Genomic DNA, 25,545 nt, shown 5'->3' on the forward strand with positions numbered 1-25,545 from the left:
GCTGGTTTGCCCGAGAGGTTAAGGGGGAAGACTTAAGATCTTCTGCACACAAGTGCGCATGGGTTCGAACCCCATAGCCAGCATTTCTTATTTTATTTTTACATGAATAGGAGTGGACGTTTGATATTCAGAATTTTTTACTTTCGAGTTTGGTAATTAGTAGCTAAAAGTAGATATCAAATATTAGATATTTAAATTTTGATTAGGTAACTTAGGCCAATCAAACTTCAGTTCGGTACGGTACTGGGTAATAGGTTTGTTCAAGATCGAATCGAAATTGATAATTCGAATTAAAAAAAGGTTTTGGTTTATCCTTCATATTGGATTATTGGTTTAGCAGTTTTGATAAGGGTTTTGATTTTTTTTTCTTATCGGGTTATCGATTCTTAACGGTTTGAGGTTTTCTCTTAACGGGTTAACCAATAAGCCAGTAGTAAATTAAATAACTATATTTATACCATTTTTGTATATAAAGTCCTTGACTTAGAGTTTGGTTTCCTACTTTTATTTTTTGTAGTCTCAAACACTTGGTTATTCTGCAATGTAAAAATGTTCGCTTTTGAGCAAAATGTAACTTGAAAACTCATGTGCATGATTCAGTTGGTTTGTCGCAAGTGATTTTTAATTTTTTTTTTTGTGTCAAATCTTAACAGTTTAACTGATAAACCGAAATGATAACGATAAAAAAATGTACAAACCAATAACCAATAAGCCAATATCTTAATGGTTTGATTACGGATTAGCATCTCTTCGAACCGACAACTAATAAGAAAAATTGGTAACCTTTAAAATCGAACCAAAGCGACCATACGTAGTCCTAGGTAATACCGCTTTAAAGTTGTAGCCGATTGTATTATAAATTTAAATCTATTACATTTTATCTTATCATTTTTCATGCTAGGTTGTTCACATGTCAATTATAACTACACCCACTTCACATGTTTGAATAGGAGTGGACATTTGGTATTCAGTTCAGAAATTTTCAATTTTGAGTTTAATAATTGATAGCTAAAAATAGATACCAAATAATAAATATTTAAATTTTCATTTGGTAATTTGATCAATTAAACTTTAATTAGTTCGATATGATATTGGGTAATATCGTATTGCAGTTGTAGTCGATTGAATTACAAAGTTAAATCTGTTGTATCAATTATTTTTATTTTTCTATGTTGAGGCACAACATATAGAAGATCAACAAGCAGAGGCGGAGCTAGAATTTTCGATAAGGGGGTTCAAAATCTGAAAAAATAAACATATGAAATAGCCAAAGAGAGTTCGACATCTATTATATATACCTAAAAAATTATTTTAACCATATAAAAATAATATAATTTCCCCCGAAGGGAGTTCGGATGAACTCCTTGAACATAGTGTGGCTCCGCTACTGTCAACAAGTAAGAAGACATCAAGAAAAGTGAATTGGCATATCTTGAAAAAACATATGATTTGGGTTGTTTATGTTTAGTCTTTTAACCTTTTTTGTTAATTTGTTCTAATGAGTAATGGACGGAACCTATTGATCATATATGACCCTCATTAAATAAATAATACGGCATTTGGAAAGTAACAAATATCAAATAGTACTAATATTTCATATCAAATCTGAATACCGTAATTCTAAAATTTTATTTCCGAATATTATAACGAATGCCAAATTACTAAAATTTTGGTTTGATTCTGAAATTCGATATTTGATATTTTGTGTTCAACCCTACATGTATCCTTATGTTGACTTAACAAAGTTTAAGAATTTTTTATTTCTTTGAAATTTATGATTTAAATAAGTTAGATATTTATATGACAATAACTAAAAATGAAATTCAGTTATATAAATTAAGAACAGAGGAGGAAACATTTTTAGGATTCCGCATGAGATCGGGTCATTAAGGTGCCATGCAAGTAACGAATTAATGTCTCTATTTTCCAATCTTTGATTGACTATTGCAGGTAAAAGATGTTATTTTAGGCTTAAACAAATAAATATGAAATGAGATCAACCAAGAGTGTGTGTGGCATTTAATTTTACCAACAGTTGTTGATATTAATTGGACACTCTTTTGTTTTGAATGATATTTGAAGCTAATTAGAACATAATTCCTTAAACAATAACTTCTTCACATTCTAATACACTGTGAAATGCCAGGATCTCACACTAACTAAATTGTGTTATCCTATATTTTTCATAACTCATTTCCATCCCCAACCATATTGAAATATTTGTTTGTCGATAAATCATCTCAATTTTTGTGATATATAAAAAAAAATTAACTTTTAGTTTCAAAAAGACCTATACTATCGGAAGCTGCTCTACTTATTGCTTTATATATAGGAAAAATTGTATATAATAGTAAATTATTAATTTAAATTAAATGCTATAAATATACTTTGATCTAATTGTACCCTATAGCAAACTATTGCTACTTTCGCCTCTTTTCCTGGTGAAATCTCTCTCGTCACTCTCGTTTTGTGGCAGTCTCGTTTGCCCCTCTCGCTTTTATCCAAACATGAATGTATAAAATGTGTTTGTGTTTGTATAAATCGAGAGAAAGTTGTATATATACATATATTTTCGTTTCCCTCTCACCCCTCTCTCCCCTCTCCTAGATCTCGTTCGCCACTCTCCCAGATCTCACTCGCCACTCTCGCCCCCTCTCGCTTATACAAACAGAAACGAAATGTATAAATTGTGTTTCTGTTTGTAGAAAGCGAGAGAATTGTATATACACATGCAATTACATATATCTTCATCTTATACACTTATAATTATACAAAACAAATATTTCTCTGCCCAGTTTTCTTTTATCTTTTTCAATTTTTCGTTTTATACATACACCTATTATACAATTGCTCTTTTATATACAACTGCTTTCTTTTATATATGTATAGTGAATTATACAACTGCTTTCTTTTGTCTGCCTAGTTTTCTCTCCATTTCTCGTTTTATACATATATGTATATACAATTGATCTTTGTATACAACTACTTTCTTTTGTACATGTATAGCGAATTATACAACTGCTTTCTTTGTATATGTATAGCGAATTATACAACTGTTTTTTTGTATATATGTAGAAAAATATACAAATTTATGTTTGTTATGGAGCGCATTTATGTAAATTATAGTTGTATATAACATTCAAATATGATTTTAATGTTGTTACATGTGAAAGTTACTCTTATATATAAGTAGAGGGTGACTGAAAGCTAAAGCGAGTAAAGCACTTGCTTTAGGCCTCACGGTTTTTAAGGCCTCGAATTCACTAAATATTAGGTTGAATAGTCTAGTGGACCCTTGTACTTGTATGCGTTTGTATTGTAAACTCTTCTACTTACATGTTTGTCAACTGAACCCTTAAACTAATCAGAACATAATATTTTACACCCATTTGACCATTGACCGAACTTATGTGTCATTGATAATGCTGAGCTGGAAATTTACGTGACAACACGCGTTTGACAGCGAGTGAAAGGTATTTTACATTAAAATATTCAAATAAAAATAATAATTATCAATTTTTTTAAAAAAAATAAAAACCCATCTCCCACCCCACTCCCACCCGTCTCTCCTCTGCCTCAGCCCTCTTTTTCTCTTCTTCTTCTTGGAATTTCATCCTTAGCGCCACCACCACCACTATTACTGCTACTACTAGCAGTTGCTCGAATAGAAATACAGTCAAGAAAGTTTCCCTTGCATCCTTAACACAAAAAAAAGTACTAGGAAAGAGTATCAGTGTGGCATTGAATGAAGCAGAGATAGATCAAGATTCTTGGAATAGTGAAAGTACAAATAAATAAATAACCTTTAGGGGGTGGAGACAAAAATGGTGATTGTTTCCTTCAAAGATGAAGGCGAAAATGGTGATAGTGTTCGACTAAATCTGATGGTTTTTTTTTAATCAAGTAACGTTTTCTTTAGGGAACAAAAAATCAATAATCTGTAAATGAGAAATCAAGAGCGTAAAGATTATTGAGTTATTAATGAGTCTTATCAAACAGATGATATGAGGTTCAAAATAAGAAGATAAAAGGACATTGAATAGCCATGTTTAATCTTCTGCATCTGCTTCATTCTCAGCAATATTGAAGTAGTGCAACTCATCTTTACGCTCTTGATTTCTCTTCTGCTGTTATTCAAAATGGGGAGAAATTTGACGGCGGCCAACTGCCTAGATCTGATGGTTGGTGGCTTAGGTTGTTGGTTTTGTGGAGGTCGGAAGAGGAAGGAAAATGATGATAATGTGCGAAGGAGATGAAGACAGGTAAAGAAGAGAATATGAGTGGTATCACCAGAAAAAATGGTTTTCCGGCGACGACTTTGGCGGTGAAATAGTGTGAGTAGGAGAGAGTAATGGAGTTCTAGTGTAAAAAAAAATATAATTAATATTTTGTTCTTTTTCTTTTATTAAACAATTTTATTAGTAATAATTTTAAAAACAATTATGACATGGCATATATATATATGTGATGTGGATATGACATGTCATTTATATAAAAGATATTGAGCTACACACATCGTTCGAGGGGTTTAAAAGACTCATTATAATTGAGTTTAAGGGTTTAGTTGACAAACATGTAAGTAGAAGGGTTCACAATACAAACACATACAAGTACAAAAGTCCACCAGACTATTCCGCCCTAAATATTATACACTTTTCATTTAGATATACAAAAGAATTTTTTTATGTTATACACTTTTAATTTTAGATAATTATATTTTGAAAATTATAAAGGACCTGATTTACTGAAATGAAATTTTGAGAAGGTGGAGTTCAATAACACAGTTTAGTGACCGGAAGAAATGTTGTAATCGGGGTGGGTGGACCCTAATAAATATCAGGTGCCCACATACATAGAGTCAAAAAATATATAGAGTCCGAAGGATAGAGGATTTTCCTTGGGGCTTGAGAGATGGAATAGATAGGATCCCACAAGTATGAAATTCACCCGAAAGGGAACAAGGAATTCTCAATGAAAAAGTGCTCTCTAAACCAAACGTGAAAGTAGTTTTTCAGCAGATGGCTTTTCCTATAATTCTACTCTTGATTGAAATTATATATCTAAAAAGGTCCGCTCTCGGCCATTCCGCAAGTTGCCTAGCAGAGATGTGGTTATCTGAAGCGAATTCTCTTTTTTCGAGTAAATGTCGAACTTGTTGTGCCCCATTGACTAAGAAGAGGGGTGCACACATCAGCTACATGGACCTCTTTCTTTCAGTTGTTGCCAACGTTTATCGGGCTGAGCCGAATTTTTTTATTAGAAAGGGCAGGCAAAGCCTGAAGACTGCTATCCCAATAGGAGGGTCGAATACGAAGAGGAGCTAAAAGTCACTTGACTGCAAGGCGGGGGCTTGGTAATCATACCACAATGATCAAAGAACGTGTTCCCTTCAGATTAGACACATTGTAGTCCATCTTCGGTCTTATTCTTTTTAGATGAAAAAAGATCTCAATCTCGAACAACGTTTTCCTTCCCCGCCATACCTCCCTCCCTTTGTCGAGCCTTTACTTTAGTGGATGGAAACATTTTCTTATCTGGACTTGGTGAACATTCTTTCTGGCTCTAGTAAATAGGGGTGGGTTTGGCTTGAACTTAGGCTCAAACAAAATTTGAGAGGTCCTAGCTACGACACTTTATGGGTGCAGTATCAACAAATTCGTTCATGATCAAGTTATAACAGAAGATCTATGACCATTTATGTTAAATATTTGTATTTCATGCATTCTATTGGTATTCTCCCAGATACCTGTGATTGTGATAATTATCATCGTCTTTTATGATTTTTCTACTTCTCATAACTTCTCATTTCACACCTTCGAATATCTAGTGCAATTCGTAGAAAAAGAAAAAAGATGAAACTAATCTGAAGACAAATACTCTTGGATAGGTAGTTGAATATGGGGATAAAAATCTTTTTTTCTCCTTTATATAGAATGTAGTCAATCCTTTTGAGGTCACGAGAACAAAGAGTCATAGAGATGTAAGAAGTTTTGCTTTCACTATCAACTAACTATCCCGTGAGCAGTGCTACACTAGATTCCACCTAACTGGACCTATACAGTTACTCCTTGTTAGGTGCTATATTTTTTCACCTTGAGGCTTAAAGGTTATAACTCCATTCACTCTTAACCATCTTTTCTTATCTTTCTAGTAGTTCTATCTTTTTTTGGTACGGAAACTCCCTTTTTACGAGTTACTTACTTTATCTGAACCCTCTACCGACAAATAAGCGAATTGTACTGGTCATTGTGCGGAATGCCCTCTAAGTGCTTAGGTCACTACCTAAAAGTAAGTTTTTTGCTCTTTTTTTCTAAAATAACAATAATGGAGGAGATATTAAGTACTACTTCCTATGCAATGAAACCTTCTTTCATGAATTCTCAAGTTATAAGGGAGAGACCAAAAGAGTAGATTGATTGGTTTTCCAGTCAAGCATAGTTGATAATCTCATTTTCAAATATGAATTCGAATAGATTATATTTATTATTAAAAGTACAGTGTTTTTTTTTATCTTCCACCCTATCTCCACAAATTTGGGCGAACCCTCCCCTTCCTTTTTTTTTATCTTCATCTAAAGCGTGGACCTAGAGCGTGCTACCGCTACTCCTATATAAGTAAAAGTAAGATTCTTAGCCTTGTATATGACTCCATCTAACATACAATAGGGACAATCATTTTTGTTGCTCGTTTCGTATCTTGAATAAAGAGTAGGCTTAAGTCAATAATAGTTATGCTAGTGCCCTACAAATGTAAGGCCTCCGCCTAATCATAAATGCACATTTTTCAGGTTCATCTTTAATTGATGTTTTCTTGGCATTTCAATTTCTTTGCATAAATTTTCGATGTGGTCGATTCTTTCTTTCAATAATTACATATTTGATTTGACCTATAGACGAATATGCAAGCGTACATTTCCAATGGATATTCAGAGGACTATCCTCGCACTTGTAACATTAGATCAACGTTTCACTTCCTTACTATTCCTTTACAATGATTATCCTAATATAAGAAGTATATAACCTATCTAAACGCAAGGATGCATGAGTCAAAGGAGGCAGATCGTTCCTTTCAAGCCTAGAGAGCAAGAAGCTCTTCGTGGCAAAAGTCTTGCACGCCTTGTACTAAGAGAAGATATGCATCCTGATGTGATTCTAAATGGCACAAAATCCTTCTCACATTTTGATGTGAGTTGAGTACGCAACTCGAAAATGCTTAAAAGCCCCTTTATTAATACATGGAATTCGAGATAGCAAGATAGCAATGATCTTCTTCTAGCTTCGAGCGATTATTTGTATTCTCTTCTGACAACAAATTTCATTTTTCTATAAAGAAATTTAAAGAAAATGTCCTTCAGATGAGGAAAGAAGGGCCTTTGGTCGAGATGGGTAAAATAAGCACTGCAAAAAAAACTATAGGAATTAGGAACTAACACCGTTTTGTTACCTAGTGTCTGAGCTGGTCCTAACCTTGCTACTCTTACTTTCAGTGGCGGACCCAGGATTTTCGCGAAAAGGGATTGAAGATGTAAAAAATAAAACTAAAATGTGGCAGCAGGATTCAAACTCAGGTTGCTCGGAAAATTGAACCCTCTTTACCACTCGACCAAGGGTCACACTTGTGTTATTAGGGTCAAGAGTTAATATATACATATAAATTTTTATTTTTTTTAATATATATATATATATATATGTATGTATATATATATATATATATATATAGACACACACACACACACACACACGATGTTATTTTTCAATGAAGTGGATTCATATAAATCCACTTGACCCACTTTAGGTCCGCCCCTGCTTACTTCCACTAGCAAGAGGACTTTTGCTCATAACATATCCCTAGGGATATGATCTTACTTCTTGAAGCGAGCTACTTTAATTGTGAAAGGAGCAGAGCAACTCGAGTTATATGAGAGGCAGAGATGTAATTTCAAATTATAAGTTTGACCGGACCCAAGAACCGAATAGAACACATGCCCCACTGCGATACCTCATGCAAGTTATAATTAATGACCTAAAAGAAGTCACTAGCTTCTTGATATCGTGCGTGCCTTAGTCTTAGTTTACGAGGAAGCTACTTAGAAAAGAGTGGTTCTAAAGTAGGTGTCAAACTAAGAAACGGCGAAAAATATCTGAAACTTCATTTATATCGAGTTAAACTAAAACATATAAAATAAAATGAATGAAATATATTTAGGCCTTTTTTAAGATTTGGCTTTAGGCCATATATTCCGTTGAGCTGCCCGGTATATATGTAGTAAAGTAATTTATTATATGCGATATACTTAATTTTGACTCCTAGTCATATTTATTTTGCTGAAGTTTATCGTAATAGGTTATAAATATAAAGTCATCTTACCAAAAGAAAAAGACGATAAACTACCCAAAAAAAAATTACTCATTAATTCCTCTAATCTTTATTGTGTGAATATGTAAGAAACTGAAGAAAAATGGGAAATCGCCAAACAACTAATTATGTCATTGGAAAAAAAACTTATAAGTGGCTTCACGAGTTTATTTTGTAATTATTTCACTATTGAACGTTGAATGATCAAAATCATGATATATAATTTGTCTAAATAACAAAAAGTGCTTAATATATTTATTTTAATTGAGTAATAATATGATCATATATATTTCACTTTCTAATCATGAAAACATGCTTAGAAGCTAACATACTTAATTGTCTGAAAGTGCACGTTGAATCCATTAGTTTATTTTACAATTATCGTATTTATTTGTTTCTGTGTCATTCTCATACATTGAGAATTTCCAAAAATTGTTGTAGTGAACGCAGAGAAAATATTCTCTACGTTTTATTTTAGTTGTCATATTGTGTTTTCCAATAGTCAATTTAATTAAATTTTAATACATTTAAAAATTATTTTAAAAAGTGATAACTTTTATATCAATATAATAAAAAATAATATCTTAAAATTTTAATCAAATATCTATTAATGTACTAAAAAATATTGTAACAATTAACAATGACGGAAGAGAATTATTAAAAAAAAAAGACAAAAAGTTGGAACTACCAAAGAATTTTTCTTTTGTTCAAACTGGAATTCAAATGACCAGATTAAACATTCTTTAAACATATTTCAGATCAAGATAAGAGTCAATAGATTTGAAACTAAAACAAACCAAATATTATAAAATTGTCCAACCAACCAACTCCAAGTAAATTTATTGGTTAAGTAGTTAATTGTTATTTTTGACTGTGTCTCTATCTCAATTTATGTGGTATAATTTAAAGCTTGAGAGTCTAGTAATTCAAATTTAAAAATAAAATCTTTAAATTTTTTAAAATAAAATATATATTTTTGTAACTTTGTAAAAAAATATTATAAGTCACACTGATTGACCATTGAAAATATTTACAAATATATATTAAAAAATTAAGTTAAATGGATTGAATTAATTTTTAAGATCTAAAAAATATCATATAAATTGAGACGGAATAGATAAAAAAAAACTCGTTTTATCACTATGATCAAGATGTTTATTTCCCTCTCCTTAATATTTCTTTGCTACTTATTTATGAAAAATTAAAAATTAATAATTTAGACACTAATGTCAATGCTTCAACCATTAGTGGAGGAGTAAATGTCTAAAGAGGATGAGTTTTTTATTAAAAATCAAATAATGTATTTCATTTTCTATACAAAAAATGTAATAAATGTTTGATCTAAGATTAGGTATAGATGTTGGTGGGGTCCAGCCTTTTTGAAAAATTTAATTATGTCAAATCATGGATCCCCATAATCATATAGAATTCTCTATTAAATATATTTACACCCATTTATCTTGTCTAGTGACCTAAGCAATCATTTATGTACGAAATCAACAGTCAGTCTAGTAGGTACCCCCTCTCTCGCGCGAGTTAATATCTTAAAAGATCACTTAATTTTAAATTGTATCTCTCTATCGCGAGTCAATATCTTAAAAGATCACTTAATTTTAAGAATTGATTTACTAAAGTTATTAAAGTTTATTTTGTATCAAAAAAATCACTCCACTTAAATTTTTATATCAATAAAATTACTCAACTTTAAGAATTGATCTAACAAAGTCACTAAAGTTTGTTGGATATCAAAAAAATCACTCAAACTTAAATTTTTATATCGATAAAATCATTCAGTTTAGACATTTGTGTTAGTAAAATCGTTAAACAAAATTTATCACTATTTTTGATTATTTCATATAAAATAGACCCTACAAATAAATAAATTAAGAAAACTAATTTAATTTTTTTATGGAAAACTTCTCTAGCGAAACAAATACTTATATCTTAATATATTAATTACTAAATAAAAAGAAATAATTAGGAGTTCTATTTATTGGTCCACTAGTGTATGTTTTTGAGAATTAACACAAATAAATTATCGATGAAATTTGTATTCACAAATCTAATTAGGACTCATTAGAGAATAAGAGTACTAAAATAATACTTAAAATTATGACCTCAATTAACTTTCTAAATATGTTATAATTGACAACTTTTCTTTAACAATGCAAAAATTAAACAACGGTGCTCTAATAATATTTGTCTTTTTTGTTTTGTAACTTTTTTTCAAAAAATAAAAAATAAAAAAATAATGTTATATATTATTGTACTTCTTCATTGAAGCTTAAAATTATTTTGGCACTGTTAATCTTGATCTTTTTTTATAACTTTAATTTTTCAATTTAATTTTTTTGCTTTAATTTTTGCATTGTTAAAGAAAAACTGTCAGTTATAACATATTTAGAAAGTTAATTGATGTCACAATTTTAAATATTATTTTAGTACTCTTATTCTCTAATGAGTCCTAATTAGATTTGTGAATACAACATTCATTGATAATTTATTGTGCTAATTCTCAAAAACATATACTAGTGGACCAATAAATAGAACTCCTAATTGTTTCTTTTTATTTAGTAATTGGTATGTTAAGATAAAAGTATTTGTTTCACTAGAGAAGTTTCCCATAAAAAAATTAAATTAGTTTTTTTAATTTATTTATTTGTAGGGTCTATTTTATATGAAACAAACAAATATAATGATAAACTTTGTTTAATGATTTTACTAAAACATATGTCTAAGTTGAGTGATTTTATTGATACAAAACAAATTTTACTGACTTTTGCTAAATCAATTCCTAAAGTTGAGTGATCTTTTAAGATATTAACTCCTCTATCGATTTGGAAAATCATCAGGTAACTAAAATTGACGCAATTATTAAAATAATAATAATAATTAGTTTAGTAATTATATTGAACTGTTTGTTTATCATGGTGTAGTTACATTGTACTATTTAATTGTACAAGTATAATTACAAAATTATGTTGAATATTAAAAAATTAATTATCTAAAATTAAAATAAAAATTAAATTAGGCAAATAATGGCATTTTATAAATGATATTAAATTGAATATTCATGGTATATCTTGTCTAGTAAAAATATATTAGCTAATAAACATATGTTCTTAACTAATATTATAAAAAATAATTAATTTATATTTTTCAATTTAGTATATTTTAATTAAATAAATCATAAAAATTATAAGCAGAGAATTTTACGAACATAATGAAATATAGGTTTCACAAAAAGATTAATATTATAAATATAATGTCGTAAAATTATTAAAAATTTGAGAAAAAAGATAATTTATCAAGTCTAACTTACAAAAATAGCTTGCAAAGTAAAATTTCGAGTCAATACTCCTGAGACAAATGATATTGAAAATAAAAAATAAGTTCTAAATTCAAAACAAAAAATTTAGCATAATACTCTTATGTCAAATTTTAACATAACATACACAAATTTAATTTATAAGAAAAGAAAAATGCTATTTTAATTTAAAAATTGAAATAATAACAAAATTATACAAACGATTTGTCTAGATAAAACGAGAAATTGCATGAAATCACATGAAGTAAAGAATGAGAATAAGAAGAAAATGAAATATAAATAATATATGATTTTTTAGAAAATATTAAAATAATAAAGATCAAAAAGAATTTAAAATAATAAAATAAAACAAAAAATCAAAAATGAAATAAAATGATCCGCTTGTAATTACATGTAATTACTAGCAATTCATACCCCCTCTTATTAATTGGACAATATAATTACATCATGTCAATTGCACTAAATTACTTACTGTCCAGGTAATTTAATGGTCAATCAAACAGGATTTAAATAATGTAATAACATTCAATTACACCAATTCAATTATCAAAGTGATTTTTCAAACAGGGCCTAAATAAATTTTTGAGTTTTTTTCAATTGTTCAAAATATATGAAATGTTCAAAATTTAATATTTTTTTTTTATATTTGCCCTATAAAAATTATCCAAATACACAATCTCTAAAATTTTCTACCATTTAAAAAAAGTTTCAAAATCCTCTCTCGCTGATACATCCCTATCCTTCTTGAATGAGTGGCGGATCTAGGATTTTAAGGTTGTGGGTGCTCTGAAGTGAAACTATAAAAAATATGTATTAACAATGAGATTCGAACCTTGGTACAATTACATTAAAAGAGTCTTAAGTACCCATCCTAGAACCATTGGGCCAACTATATGATTTATTCATTGGGTGCTCTATGTTAATTTTATACAAATACCTTTCGATTTCTACATAGATATATATATTCCGTAACGAAGTTAATGGGTGCTCGAGTACCCGGCGGACACCATGTGGGTCCGCCCCTGGTCCTCTATGTATTCGAATTCTATCCCCTCTCTGGTGCTCTCATCTCCTCTTGAATTCATCATTCCCCTATGCATTCAGGTGTCTGCTGATGTATTCGAAAGTCTAATGATGTACTATCCGAAAGTCCAGTGATATATTCAAAATTCATAAAGTTTGAGGGACGTTTGTAATTTAAAAAAGAATGAAAAAATTATGTAATTGCCGCTTAATACTATGAAATTTATGTATATTGTATAATTTGAACATGTTTGGGAATAAAATACAGCAAATCAAATTACCAAGCTGAATCAATTTTTTTGGTAATTTGATACTTCGGCATTTGGTATATTGGTATCCGGGCTTGAGTATGGTATAAAACATTATTATTACCATTTGGTATTCAATATTTTTTAAATACCAAACTATTTACTCAATAAAGATCTTCTATTAACATATTCATTACTCATTAGTACAAGTCCAGTACACGTTCAAAGAGAAAGTTAAGGGATAAGCACGAACAATTCGCACACATGTGTCTTTTTGTTGCAATAATTTGCTTTTATTGAGTCTTCTTACTTGTTGATATTCTATTGTATTGTATCTCCACATAAAAAAAATAGAAACAATTGGAGAAATAGTGTTAACTTTGTAATATAATCGGTTACAACTTCAATACAATATTATCGAAAATCGTACCAATTCAAATTTTAAGTTACCATTATCGAATTACCAAATCAAAACTTTAAAATTTGGTATTTGAAATCTATTTTTAACTACCAATTATCGAATTACCAAACTCAAAATTTGAGAAATTCGAACAGAATATCAAATACCCAGCCCAAATTTTAAGAAAAAATTGCGAATAAACAAAAGAACATAGTAGAAAATGTAGTTCAAAATATGTGATTGAATGCTTTTCTTAATAGGTGTGTTTTCCCTCACTAATTTAGTTAATCTGAAATAGAGAAAGTACTAAATACTTCTTATATTACATATCAACTGAATTTGTGATACAATGCACACATATTAAAAAAATATTCAAGGACATATTTTAAATCATAATTTTCATTATTAGTTTTTGTGGAATTATAAATATAACTTTATAAGTAGTATGATTTATCTTTTTATAAATAGTACTATATATGTTTCACTATAAAGGACAAGTACAAATAGAATTTCAAATATCCATTTTAAACTTTTAATAGTTCATTTATACTGTACAATAAAAAAAAAGATAACTTTCACATATAGCAAATAAAAAATTCATATTTGTATGCTATAGCAAAGTTTGCATAATTGCGCTTCATAGCAAACGTAGAAACTGTATAATTTGCTATACATAAACGAAGTGTATAAAACAAGAAAGAGAAAGACACTTGGGCAGAGAACTGTATAAAAAGAAGTGTATAAAACGAATTGTATTATTATAAGTGTATAGAACGATTATATACAATTTGAATTTGTATAAAATGAGAAAGAGAGAAAGACAAAAGAGACTTGACAAGGAATATACAATTGCATCGAATTGTACAAAACGAGAAAGAGAGAAATTAGATACAATTTGAAAATTGTATAAAACGAGAAAGAGAGAAAGACAAAAAAACTGGGCAGGGGAGTATTATTATTGTATAATTATTAGTGTATAGGACGAAAATATATGTACTTGCATGTGTATATACAATTTTCTCACGCTTTATACAAACAGAAACGCAATTTATACATTTCGCTTCTGTTTGTATAAATGCAAAAGGCTAGGGTGGCGAGCGAGATTTAGGAGAGTGGCGAGCGAGATCTGGAAGAGGGGAGAGAGGGAAACAAAAATATATGTATTTATACAATTTTCTCTGCTTTATACAATTAGAAACAATTTTTATACACTTGTGTTTGTATAAAAAGTGAGGAAGCGAGCGAGAAATTGGAGGAGAGTGGCGAGCGAGATATTTGGGAGAGAGGCGCCTGACAATTTTTTGCAAACGTTTGCTATAAAGCATAATTAAATCAAACCCTGGCTACTCTATAGGTTATTAATTTGTTATTATATACAATTTTCCCTTAAAAAAACCCCAAAAAGTCTATTTATATTAAATATGAAGACGAGGAAGTAGTTATTAATGTCCGGTGCATGATTTAATAACATTAATTTAATACTTATAATTTATTTAAGTTACACTTAATATTAAAATGTCATGATACTTAATTTATAATAATAGAAAAAAGCAATTAATTTTGTTCTAATTATTCCCATTTAAGATCCTAATCATTCTTCAATTTTTCAATTTATTTGAATTTTTGAAAGTGAAATCACGAGGCTATACTTTTTTGTAAAAAATGTTTAGAAATGTGTTAAAAATCATGCAAAGTTTTAAAGGGAATTTTTTCTTAATTATTTTTGTATATTAGTAGGTTGTAATAATAATGTTTTAACTGAGTCCTACGGAAGTACCTTTCGAAATTCTTTCGAAAGAACTCAAATCGAGGAAAAAGATTAATTTAATAAAATTAAAATGAAATTTACTCACTCTTATTTATTCATCAAAATAAAACGTTAATTTTTATTTGTTCCATTAAAAAAATTAAAAGGTGATAAATAATTTTGTTTTAATTTATTTTATTATTGATTATAATTATTTTAAAGTTATTCTTTAATATATTTAAATTTGTAATGACATACTAATAAAATTAGCATTGTATTTTTATTAACTTTCACAAAGCCTCTCCAGACAACAAACCAATAGAAGTCCTCGGGTATAACTTCATGTTTTTTTTTAATACATAATACAAGTCATNTGTTAGTATTATTGTGTGTGTATATATATATATATATATATATATATATATATGTATATATATATATATATATATACATATATATATATATATATATATATATATATATACACACACAATAATACTAACATCATCATTAATTTGAATTTAATTGATAATAATTTTTTTAAATAAATAAAAAATATTTCATTTCTTAATTTTTTTTCAAATTGAAGTCTGATAAATGTTTTCTTATATATTCCTTGGTTTTAAAGTTAAAATGAAAAAAATGTTCTACAATAATTCATCAACAGTATTCTAAAAATATTTGGTGATTTGAAGCAATGTAATAAACTTTCATGTTTTATGACTTTATATTGTTTGTATCTTAACTTTGAAGCCAAAAATTATATGAACAAATGTTTATCGATCCTTCTCGAATCAGAAAAAAAGTTAAGTAATAAAATTATTTTCTGTTTTATTAGAGAAAAGAATTTTACTTTTATCAAAATAAAAATTAATTATAAGTAATATCTTTGAAAATTAATGAAGGGTTGCAATAGTTTTATTAGAGAAAAGATTGTGTTTTAAATGAAAAATCATATGTTTATTAGAAAAAAAATTTGATCCAAAACAACAATAAGGTAATAATTTTTTTTAAAAATAATGTGTGTTAAAAGATTTTAAAAAGAAATTGGATCAAACTACTAACGACATGCATATTTTAGGATTAAATTATTGATGATATGAATATGTTTTGACCAAATTATTGATGTATGATATTTTTACTCCATTTTAAATATTTTAAGAATATTTTTCATACCTTTTTTTTAAAAAAAATATCTATTGACATTTTTTATTATTATTAATACAAGTTTATACTCTATGAGTCATATTACTTGGTAAGGAAGTTCCAAAATTCCTTTGGGAAAATTCATGTTATTCCAAGAAGAAATGATATAAATATAAAATAAAAAATTCCATAGTGCAGTGATGTTATCTTTGATTAAAAGGGAACTCCAAATAGCACTTAGTTGTACTACTTTTTGATTGTGTATATGAATTATACATAGTGGGCTCCACTTTCCCATTTTGACTAATTTATATTGGATTATAGTCTATAGTATAATGGTGTTTTATATTTTTCTTGAATTAATTCCAAAGCAAAGCCTAACAACTAGCAAGTTATGATTATACAATGCATGATTTAGTAATTTCCATGAACACTCATGTCTAAATTAGGTGTAAGCCCCTAAAGTTATAGATTAGTGATAGAGGTATGCAAGAGTTTAAGTAAGGGTTCTAGATCTATTGTGAATATATAGTCACAATTTGATTCATAGGTAAATAGTCCCAGTTTGAAATTATGATGGTTAGTTTAATAGAAAAATGCTATTTTTGTCTCAAATTGGTATTTCTTAGTACAATATGAATAATTTTCAAATGATGTTGTAATGACTCGTTGTTTTGAGTATTAGGACCTCTTTTCCTTAAAAAAATATTTTTGTTGTTTTATAATATGATTTATGATTTGAAGTTTGATCAAAGTAAATAAAATTGAGAAACGAACTTCGAATTGAGGTTTAATTGTTCTAATAGGTTCGAGAGGTGATTTTTCGATGGACAATTTACACTGTTCCATGAAGCCTTAGTAGTGTTTTCAGACCTTTGAGTAGCTTACTAAATAATTTGAAGTTAAGTATTGACCATTGTCAATAATAAAATTGATATAACCTTAGATCGGTGATTTGAGTATTTCAAAAAATTCATAACATGTTTTTAGGAATGATTTGTATATTTAGCTTACATCCATTTTCCATTTTGGAGGGTGAATACTAAATTTGGTAACTACAGTTTTTTACATATATTTGGTGCGAGCACAATCGCACTAAAGGGCTCAAATAATTTTCAAGAAATGCAAATTGATAATGTGGGGATTGATGGACTCAAATATCAATGTAGGTCAGATTTAGTTAATGCATAAGGTTATGAGTAGTTATGACATTATATCACATTGTATTCCTCTATATTTATCATTTTCAAATTGTTGAATCGTGTTATACATTTATATCGTGATTATATTTCGTAAAAGCTTTATCTTTGAATTTGAAACTATTCACTTGAATTGTTAATTAATTGTTCATTTTATAATCTATACTTGTGTTATACTGACACTTGAGTTTTCAATCACTAAAACCGCATTACTACTTCAAATGAGTCCGTCTATGATACTTATTGAGTACATAGTGTCTTTGTATTCATACTATTTGTACTACTCATTTTATGTCTAGGTTTAGAGCCGCATATGAGTGAAGCTCAGGGAGTTATCTAAGTGTGTTTTTCGATTGATGAGATATTATGATAAACTTTCTGAATGATCTACGATATTAGTATCTTTTTATTTATATTTATTAATGTACTTTTTTTAGATAATGTATTGATAGATTCAGACTTATATATTAAATTAGAGAATCGTACTTTTAACTTTCAAATTTCGAAGGTTTCTGGTTATATTCTCTGTATTTATGAGTATGAGACATGATTATGACTTATTTATCATCCTTACATTTGTATCCTTTTATTAATTGTTAAATTAAAGTAACATTGGTTATGATTCGTTATTGGTTTAGGTTTAGATTTTCTCACGGCTTGTAGATTTTGGATCGTGATAATTTTATATGAAAATTCTTGAGTCTTTGCACACGTTGGTACGAGAGACATATATAGTATAGTCTTGTGGATAAGTAAATAATATTTTTTACTTAATTATTTTCAATAAACTATGTGACATTTTGGATAATTTTATTCTTTTATTATTCATCATGTACACTTAATTGATTTAATTAAGGTTCTATTTTTTTTCACTCCCTCAAAAATTGTGAGGACTTGTTCAACATCATCAAGAGAGCTCATTTTCACCGCTAGGGATGTTGTATGTGACAAAGGTAGAGGCTACAAAGTGATATACTTTAAATTACACCTTAAGATGATGTAATATTATTGTATGCAAATATAACAATCCAAATAAGGTTGGATAGGATATCATAGAGAATAGGGGAGATACTATATATTAAACGAATATTTAATTAAAAGTTAAAATTCTATTTTGTGAAAGTAGAAAAGTTAACTAAGGATTAAAGAAATATGCTTGTGTGTCACCACAATGAATGCAACATCTAAGTTTTAATGCAATTATAAATAATCAAATTTTTAGAGATGTATCTCTACATCATCACCGAATTTTTCAAGATTTGAATGATTTATGTCAATATAATTTTTTTCAAATTAAATTGCGTAGTGGACACAATTCACATATCATATTGATCCATGGTCCATAAAAAATAATAAAAAAATTTAATCAAATTTTAAATATCACTCATAAATTTCTAAATTCATGTGCATATAAGAGTAATATTTATTAAAATTATTTCCTTAGAGAATATGTTACTCTGTTCGATTATCCATGGAATATAGAAACCAACCCAACCATCAACTTACATCCAACAATGCACAAACCAAGTGTTTGCATGAATATAATTATGTCAATTTCTTTATTTACATCTCAAAATGGTGTTATAAATCACAAAGAAAAAAAGTAAGAAATTAATAATATTATTAAAAGAATATCTGAATAATGATAATTTTTTAGTAATATTTTTTATGTTTCGTATTTGTTGATCATTATATGAAAAGAATAGTCTCATATCTTAGTTATTTACCTTATTAAATAAAAAAGAAAAAAATATTTTTTTTCTATATTACCTTTACATTTTTTTTTTGAAAGTATTCATTTGTAAAATTTCAAGAAATTTTTTAAGGAATGAACTAGTAATGTTATCATCTTATTTATAATTTCTATTAAAATAATAGTGACTGTATTAAAAAAATGATGAATTAATACGAGGGAATAGTTAAAATGTTGTATATTGCTCACTCATATGACTTGTGAGTTTCAAGGAAGATAAAATAATATATACTTGATCAATTATAACATACGAATCCCAATTTTTTCTAGTTACATCAAAATATATAATCAACAAATTAGTTATTTGAATTGATAATTATTTTTTTGAGTTTATATTCAGTGTTCAATGCTCATATTGAAATTCTGACTAAATTCAACTCAGAAATTGCATACCTATTTTAAGAGGGACTCTCCCAATATAATTTTTTAATACACAACTCAAATCTGAAATCTTTAATTAAGAATGAAATAATCTCTTCAAAATTGAAACAACAAATAATAATAATTAAGGGATGCTTAGTGAAAAGATAGCTTGAACTGGCTAAATGACATTACCAATGGGACAAAAGTACAAAATAGAAAAAAATATAGAGTCAATAAACTATTTAGTACTATTTAATAACCATCATTTTTTGGTGGGAAAAGTCAAGTTTCTTTCGAAGTGAAAGGGAAAGCTACACAAGTACTATTCTCCCCATAAAAATAATAACACTATCACAATTCAAAAAGTACCTAATTGTTATGATTTTTAAATTTTTGTAAATAAAATATAATTAAAAAAATAAAATTTCAAACAAATAAATAAATTACCCTAGAAACTCAACTTCTTTTAATCCTATCTCCTTTATAAATTTAGGATTATACTGCACATAATTAAGTTCTACTTTTACATTAATTATTTAAAATTTTTTTTACACTTGAATCATTTTAAATTTAATACAAGTAACTTTCACCATAAGCAAAATTAAGTAACCTAAACGTTGAAGGGTCAATAATCTTATATACAATATCCAAATTATAGTAATAATATTTGTCTAAAAAATTTATAGTCATTATGGTAAGGTGATAAACCAACCAAGTGAATACTAACCCTTCCTGATAAATAATATTTCACTGATTAGATAGTGACAAGATTTGAATTGACAATCTTTCGATCATAAGCTTGACGAGTTATACACTTAAAATTTTATAGTCGTAGTGAAATAACTGTATACCTATATTTAGCTGTTAATAGTAAAATGATTGTATACCTATACTATAAGAAGGCTATAAAATATAATTTATATTTATAAATTCAATAGATTATTAAAATTTATCCATAAATTTGAATTTAAATTCTATAGTTAACATGTTCCCTTAAAAAAATAAACATGATAAAATAATTCATGACAATCAACAATAATATGAACAAAGATTGGTACAATATTTTACATATTCAAATATATCGCTGATTCAGATAAGTTATTTTTTTTAATAGTCAATAGATAATGAGTGTTTATTTTTTATAAAATATAAAAAATTGATATGATTCTTAAATTTTAAAAAAATTTTAGTTTTCTAGAATTTGTGAAATATAATTTGCTAAATAATATGGTCAAACTATTTTTTTTATTTTTTTCAAATATATTTATGGTCAAACAACACCTTAATATTAGTCAAAATCAAATAAATATTTAACTGTTTATTTTTACTTGTTACTATTTGACTCAGTAAAAAAAAAGAAGTGCGCTTGCTTTAACTGTACTACTACTTCAGTTAGTAAGGGCGCGAAGTGGACCCCCTTTGTAATCAAACTCTTTCTGCTATTGTCTCTTTCTCCTACATAAATATCTCCAACTCCCCATTGTATCATTTCTTTCTTAAAATTTTTGTATAACAAGTTCATCAAAATACTATTTTCATTTCTATCTCAATTTTGTTAAAAATAACAAATAATGGGGAGGATATACGCTTTTTTTCTTGTTTTACTCAATTTTCATACCGGAATTTCTCTTACTTCCGACGGACTTTCACTTTTATCTCTTAAATCCGCCATGGATGACGGCGGTGGTGGTACAGACAAAGTTTTCTCCGATTGGAATGAAAACGATGATACTCCTTGTACTTGGAGTGGCATTTCATGTGCTAACATTTCTGGTTCTTCAGAGCAACGTGTCGTTGGGATTACTCTTTCCGGTAAGAATCTCCGGGGATACTTACCGTCTGAGCTGGGAACGTTACTCTATCTCCGGCGACTGAATCTTCATGGAAATAATATTTACGGTTCTATCCCTGACCCTTTATTCAATGCGACGTCGCTTCATAGTATTTATTTGTATGATAATAATATCTCTGGTATACTTCCTCCTTCTGTTTGTAATCTTCCTCGTTTGCAAAATTTGGATATTTCTGATAATTCACTTTCTGGAACTTTCTCTAAGGATCTACGTAATTGTAGGCAGTTACAGAGGCTTATTTTAGCTCGGAATAAATTTTCCGGTGAGATTCCGGTGGGGGTATTCCCGGAGTTGGCGAATTTGGAACAACTTGATCTATCGTCGAATTTGTTCAATGGTTCGATTCCTCATGATATTGGTGAATTGAAGTCATTATCTGGGACTTTGAATCTTTCTTTTAATCATTTTAGTGGAAGAATTCCCAAATCTGTAGGTGATTTGCCTTTAACTGTTAGTTTTGATCTAAGGAATAATAATTTATCTGGTGAAATTCCTCAGACGGGTTCTTTTGCTAATCAAGGTCCGACGGCATTTTTGAATAATCCCTTGTTATGTGGATTTCCTTTACAAAAAAACTGTAAAAATAGTGCAAACAATTCAACACAAGTTGAGGGTTCATCGGGTAACGAGGGAACGAGTTCGCGTAAGGGGTTAAAACCTGGATTCATTTTATTGATATGTTTGGCTGATGCATTTGGAGTGGCATTTATAGGACTAGTGATTATTTACTTGTATTGGAAAAAGAAAGACTCTGGTGGTTGTAGCTGTACTGGCAAAGGGAAATTTGGTGGGAATGAGAAGAGAATGCTTTGTGATTTCCCATGTATTAATGGATTTCCGAGTAATGATTCGGAAGTTGAGTCTGAGAAGGGAGGCGGCGGTAGGGCTAGTGGTGGTGGTGTTAGTGGTGGGGAGGGTGATCTTGTGGCTATCGATAAAGGTTTTAGCTTTGAGCTTGATGAGCTGTTGAGGGCTTCTGCTTATGTATTGGGAAAGAGTGGGTTGGGGATAGTGTACAAGGTTGTGCTTGGGAACGGTATCCCAGTGGCAGTGAGGAGGTTAGGGGAAGGTGGGGAACAGAGATATAAGGAGTTTGTAGCTGAGATTCAGGCAATCGGAAGGGTTAAGCATCCTAATGTTGTGAAGTTAAGAGCTTATTATTGGGCTCCTGATGAGAAACTTCTCATTAGTGATTTCATTTCCAATGGCAACTTGGCTTCTGCTCTTCACGGTGAGCTTTTCATTATAGTAAAACATCTTCAATTTTGTTTGTCTAGTAGATATTACCTGTTGAAAGAATCATTAACGCATTCATATTTTTGATATCGGGGTATACTATCTTCTTATCGTTTAGTAGCATGATACACTGATGGATGTTTCGTACTTTCCAAGATTGATGTGTGCAAAGTGTAATTCTTTTGCTGGATTGGTATTTTACTTATTGATCACTCTTTTGAGTGGAAATACAGTAAAAGACTTTTAGTATTAGGTTAGTTAGGAGTTTGGGATGTTCTAGTATTTGTTCACTAGTATAACTGTTTTATATATGCCCGATGACAAAATAATGACTATTAGCTTTTGTGTGTTCCTTGATGATTTTGAATAGCAATTATTTATATGCCATCTGGTGATAATTTTATATTGAATGTGTCCCTTGTGCTTGCAATCCTTTAGCAAAGGATGAGTTTTGTTTGCGACTTGATACTTTCCGTAGGATTTTTGCCTAATTGTGTCAGCTGATAATAAAGTCTTTTATAATGTATCATAAATGAAAAGTTATCTGCATAAAGGGTAAATCAAAAACATAACCTTTCCATCCATTTCAATGGACAGTTAAAGCACATCGTAGTATGTTAACATATAGTGATCCAGCTAAAGTCAATTTGCGGACTTTAACGATTTACTGCAGATGCAATAATCATATGTTGACATCATACTGAACCTGGTAGAAGGGCATTTGGGCATGTTTTGAAGAATTTAATCTGTTTTTTTCCACACGACATATGGTTGATTGCCCCTATAAACCTTGCGGAAAATGATTTATCATCAATTAGAAGCAAACCGATAAGTACAAGGGGCCAAGAAGTGAATTATGTCATGTACTAGGTCAATTCCTTAAGTTGTGGAGTCACATATTCTATCACTCTAACAGAATCTAGATATTACAGTGTTTATTATGTCTTTTAGAGATGTATTACCTGATTTGCATACATTATATTCAAGAATTTGAGAATCACTCCGCCAGGTGCAGTTTGACTGTACAGATTTTTATTTTTTCGAAGCAAACTGGAATCTGCAGTATCTGGTCTGGTAACTTCATCAAGCATGAACTGGGACTTATACTTCCTTGAGATGGATTCTAGACTTAGAATTTTCTAAAATTAGTGTTCTGCAGTTGAATTTTGCACTGTAGCTGTTGATATAGCTGCTTGAATTTTATATTCTTAAAAAAAAATTAGATTTTTTCCCCTGATACAAATCGTTGTTTACATTTATGAATATCTACTTCACTGCCTCATATACATGTCACTATGAATCTATAACACATTCGTTACCCAAGAGTAACTGCTTGCTTTCTACTGGTACTTGATGTTCCCAGTTTCTTAGTATCCGGTTTTTATATGTAGCTGGAATTTGACAGTACAGTAACTTACCTTTTGCATTCTGAAGAAGTTGAAGAGTGTTTTCTTTCTGCATCTCTTTTTCCAAATTGTTTTTCCATGTGCTCGATCTGAATGTATTGACGTAGTGACAGTAGTTTCATGCTCTAGCTGATTGAGATTGACCAAATTAATATGAACAACGATTTGCCTCAACTGTAATGTTAATATTGAGCTGAAAAGTTATTAACTTGTATCTTCTTCGTCATACTGTGGTAAATGTTGTGATGACAATCTCATTTGCCTTTATACAGGGAGAAATGGGCAACCATCACCTAGTTTAACATGGTCAACGAGACTGAAAATTGCTAAGGGAACAGCGCGAGGTTTAGCCTATCTCCATGAGTGTAGCCCAAGGAAATTTGTCCATGGAGACGTCAAACCTTCCAATATTCTCCTTGATACTGAACTGCAGCCATATATATCTGATTTTGGCCTCAATCGATTAATCAATATCACGGGAAACAACCCCTCCTCTTCTGGTGGATTTATGGGTGGAGCTCTTCCTTACTTGAAGCCTGCTCAACCAGAACGTCCCAATAACTATCGAGCACCAGAAGCTCGAATCACTGGTAACAGACCAACACAAAAATGGGATGTGTACTCATTCGGGGTGGTCTTGCTTGAACTGCTGACTGGAAAGTCTCCAGACCTCTCAGTTCCTACAACATCCACTTCAACGGAGGTTCCAGATCTTGTAAGATGGGTAAGAAAGGGATTCGAGGAGCAAAATCCACTGTCCGATATGGTAGAACCAATGTTGCTTCAAGAAGTCCATGCTAAGAAGGAAGTACTAGCTGTATTTCATATAGCTCTTGCATGCACCGAGGCAGATCCAGATATTCGACCAAGGATGAAAACTGTCTCAGAAAACATCGAGAAAGTTGGAGCTTAAACTTTTCGGTACACTCATGTTAAGGAGATCCTGAGTTTCATAGACTTCTTTAATCTTTTTCAAATGCAGTAATTGCTCCTATTATTTTTTTTTTCTTTAGAGGTTAATCAAATCTTTAAATTCAACTACAGAAGGTACAAAATACCAGTGTGCTGCAACAAAATTCATGTCATTTTTGAGAAGTTAATTAGTTGCTTATATCTTTAATCTATTTCTGTAATTCTGATGTTGAAACAACTTTTCATGGCCAATAAAATTATAATTCTTTGTTACTACAAGTCTGTTTGGATTGACTCAAAACTTCGTCATACCTACTTTTGAGTTATTTTAGCTTTTGGAGTATTTGACAAAGTTAAAAAAAAACTTAAAATTAGTTTAAAATAACTTAAAGAAAATTAAAAGTTAAAATTAAGTACTTCTCTACTTTTCATTTTTAACTCCATAGTTACTTAAGTTTGACTTTTTAAAACATCTATTCTCACCTTTCTTTTCATCCAACACTCCCCAACTTAAGCTTTTAAGGCATCATATTGCAGTTACAATTAGCCAACAAAACAGTTTAAAGCTTAATATGG

General features: G+C 29.4%; 1 protein-coding gene and 1 non-coding gene across 2 annotated transcripts; both read left to right on the forward strand.

Annotated features, from left to right (window-relative positions):
- Positions 1-83, forward strand: TRNAL-UAA. Its single transcript has one exon. It is a non-coding gene; the product is annotated as a tRNA-Leu (tRNA).
- A 20,972-nt stretch (positions 84-21,055) lies between these two features.
- LOC107018536 (receptor protein kinase-like protein ZAR1) lies at positions 21,056-25,242 on the forward strand. The gene is made up of 2 exons (XM_015219041.2): positions 21,056-22,646; positions 24,330-25,242. The coding sequence occupies exons 1-2, from the start codon at positions 21,134-21,136 to the stop codon at positions 24,968-24,970; spliced, it is 2,154 nt and encodes a 717-aa protein (XP_015074527.1). The 5' UTR covers positions 21,056-21,133; the 3' UTR covers positions 24,971-25,242.
- Positions 25,243-25,545: the final 303 nt, after the last annotated feature.

Source organism: Solanum pennellii, chromosome 5 (assembly GCF_001406875.1).
Source record: "Solanum pennellii chromosome 5, SPENNV200".
Lineage (NCBI taxonomy): Eukaryota > Viridiplantae > Streptophyta > Magnoliopsida > Solanales > Solanaceae > Solanum > Solanum pennellii.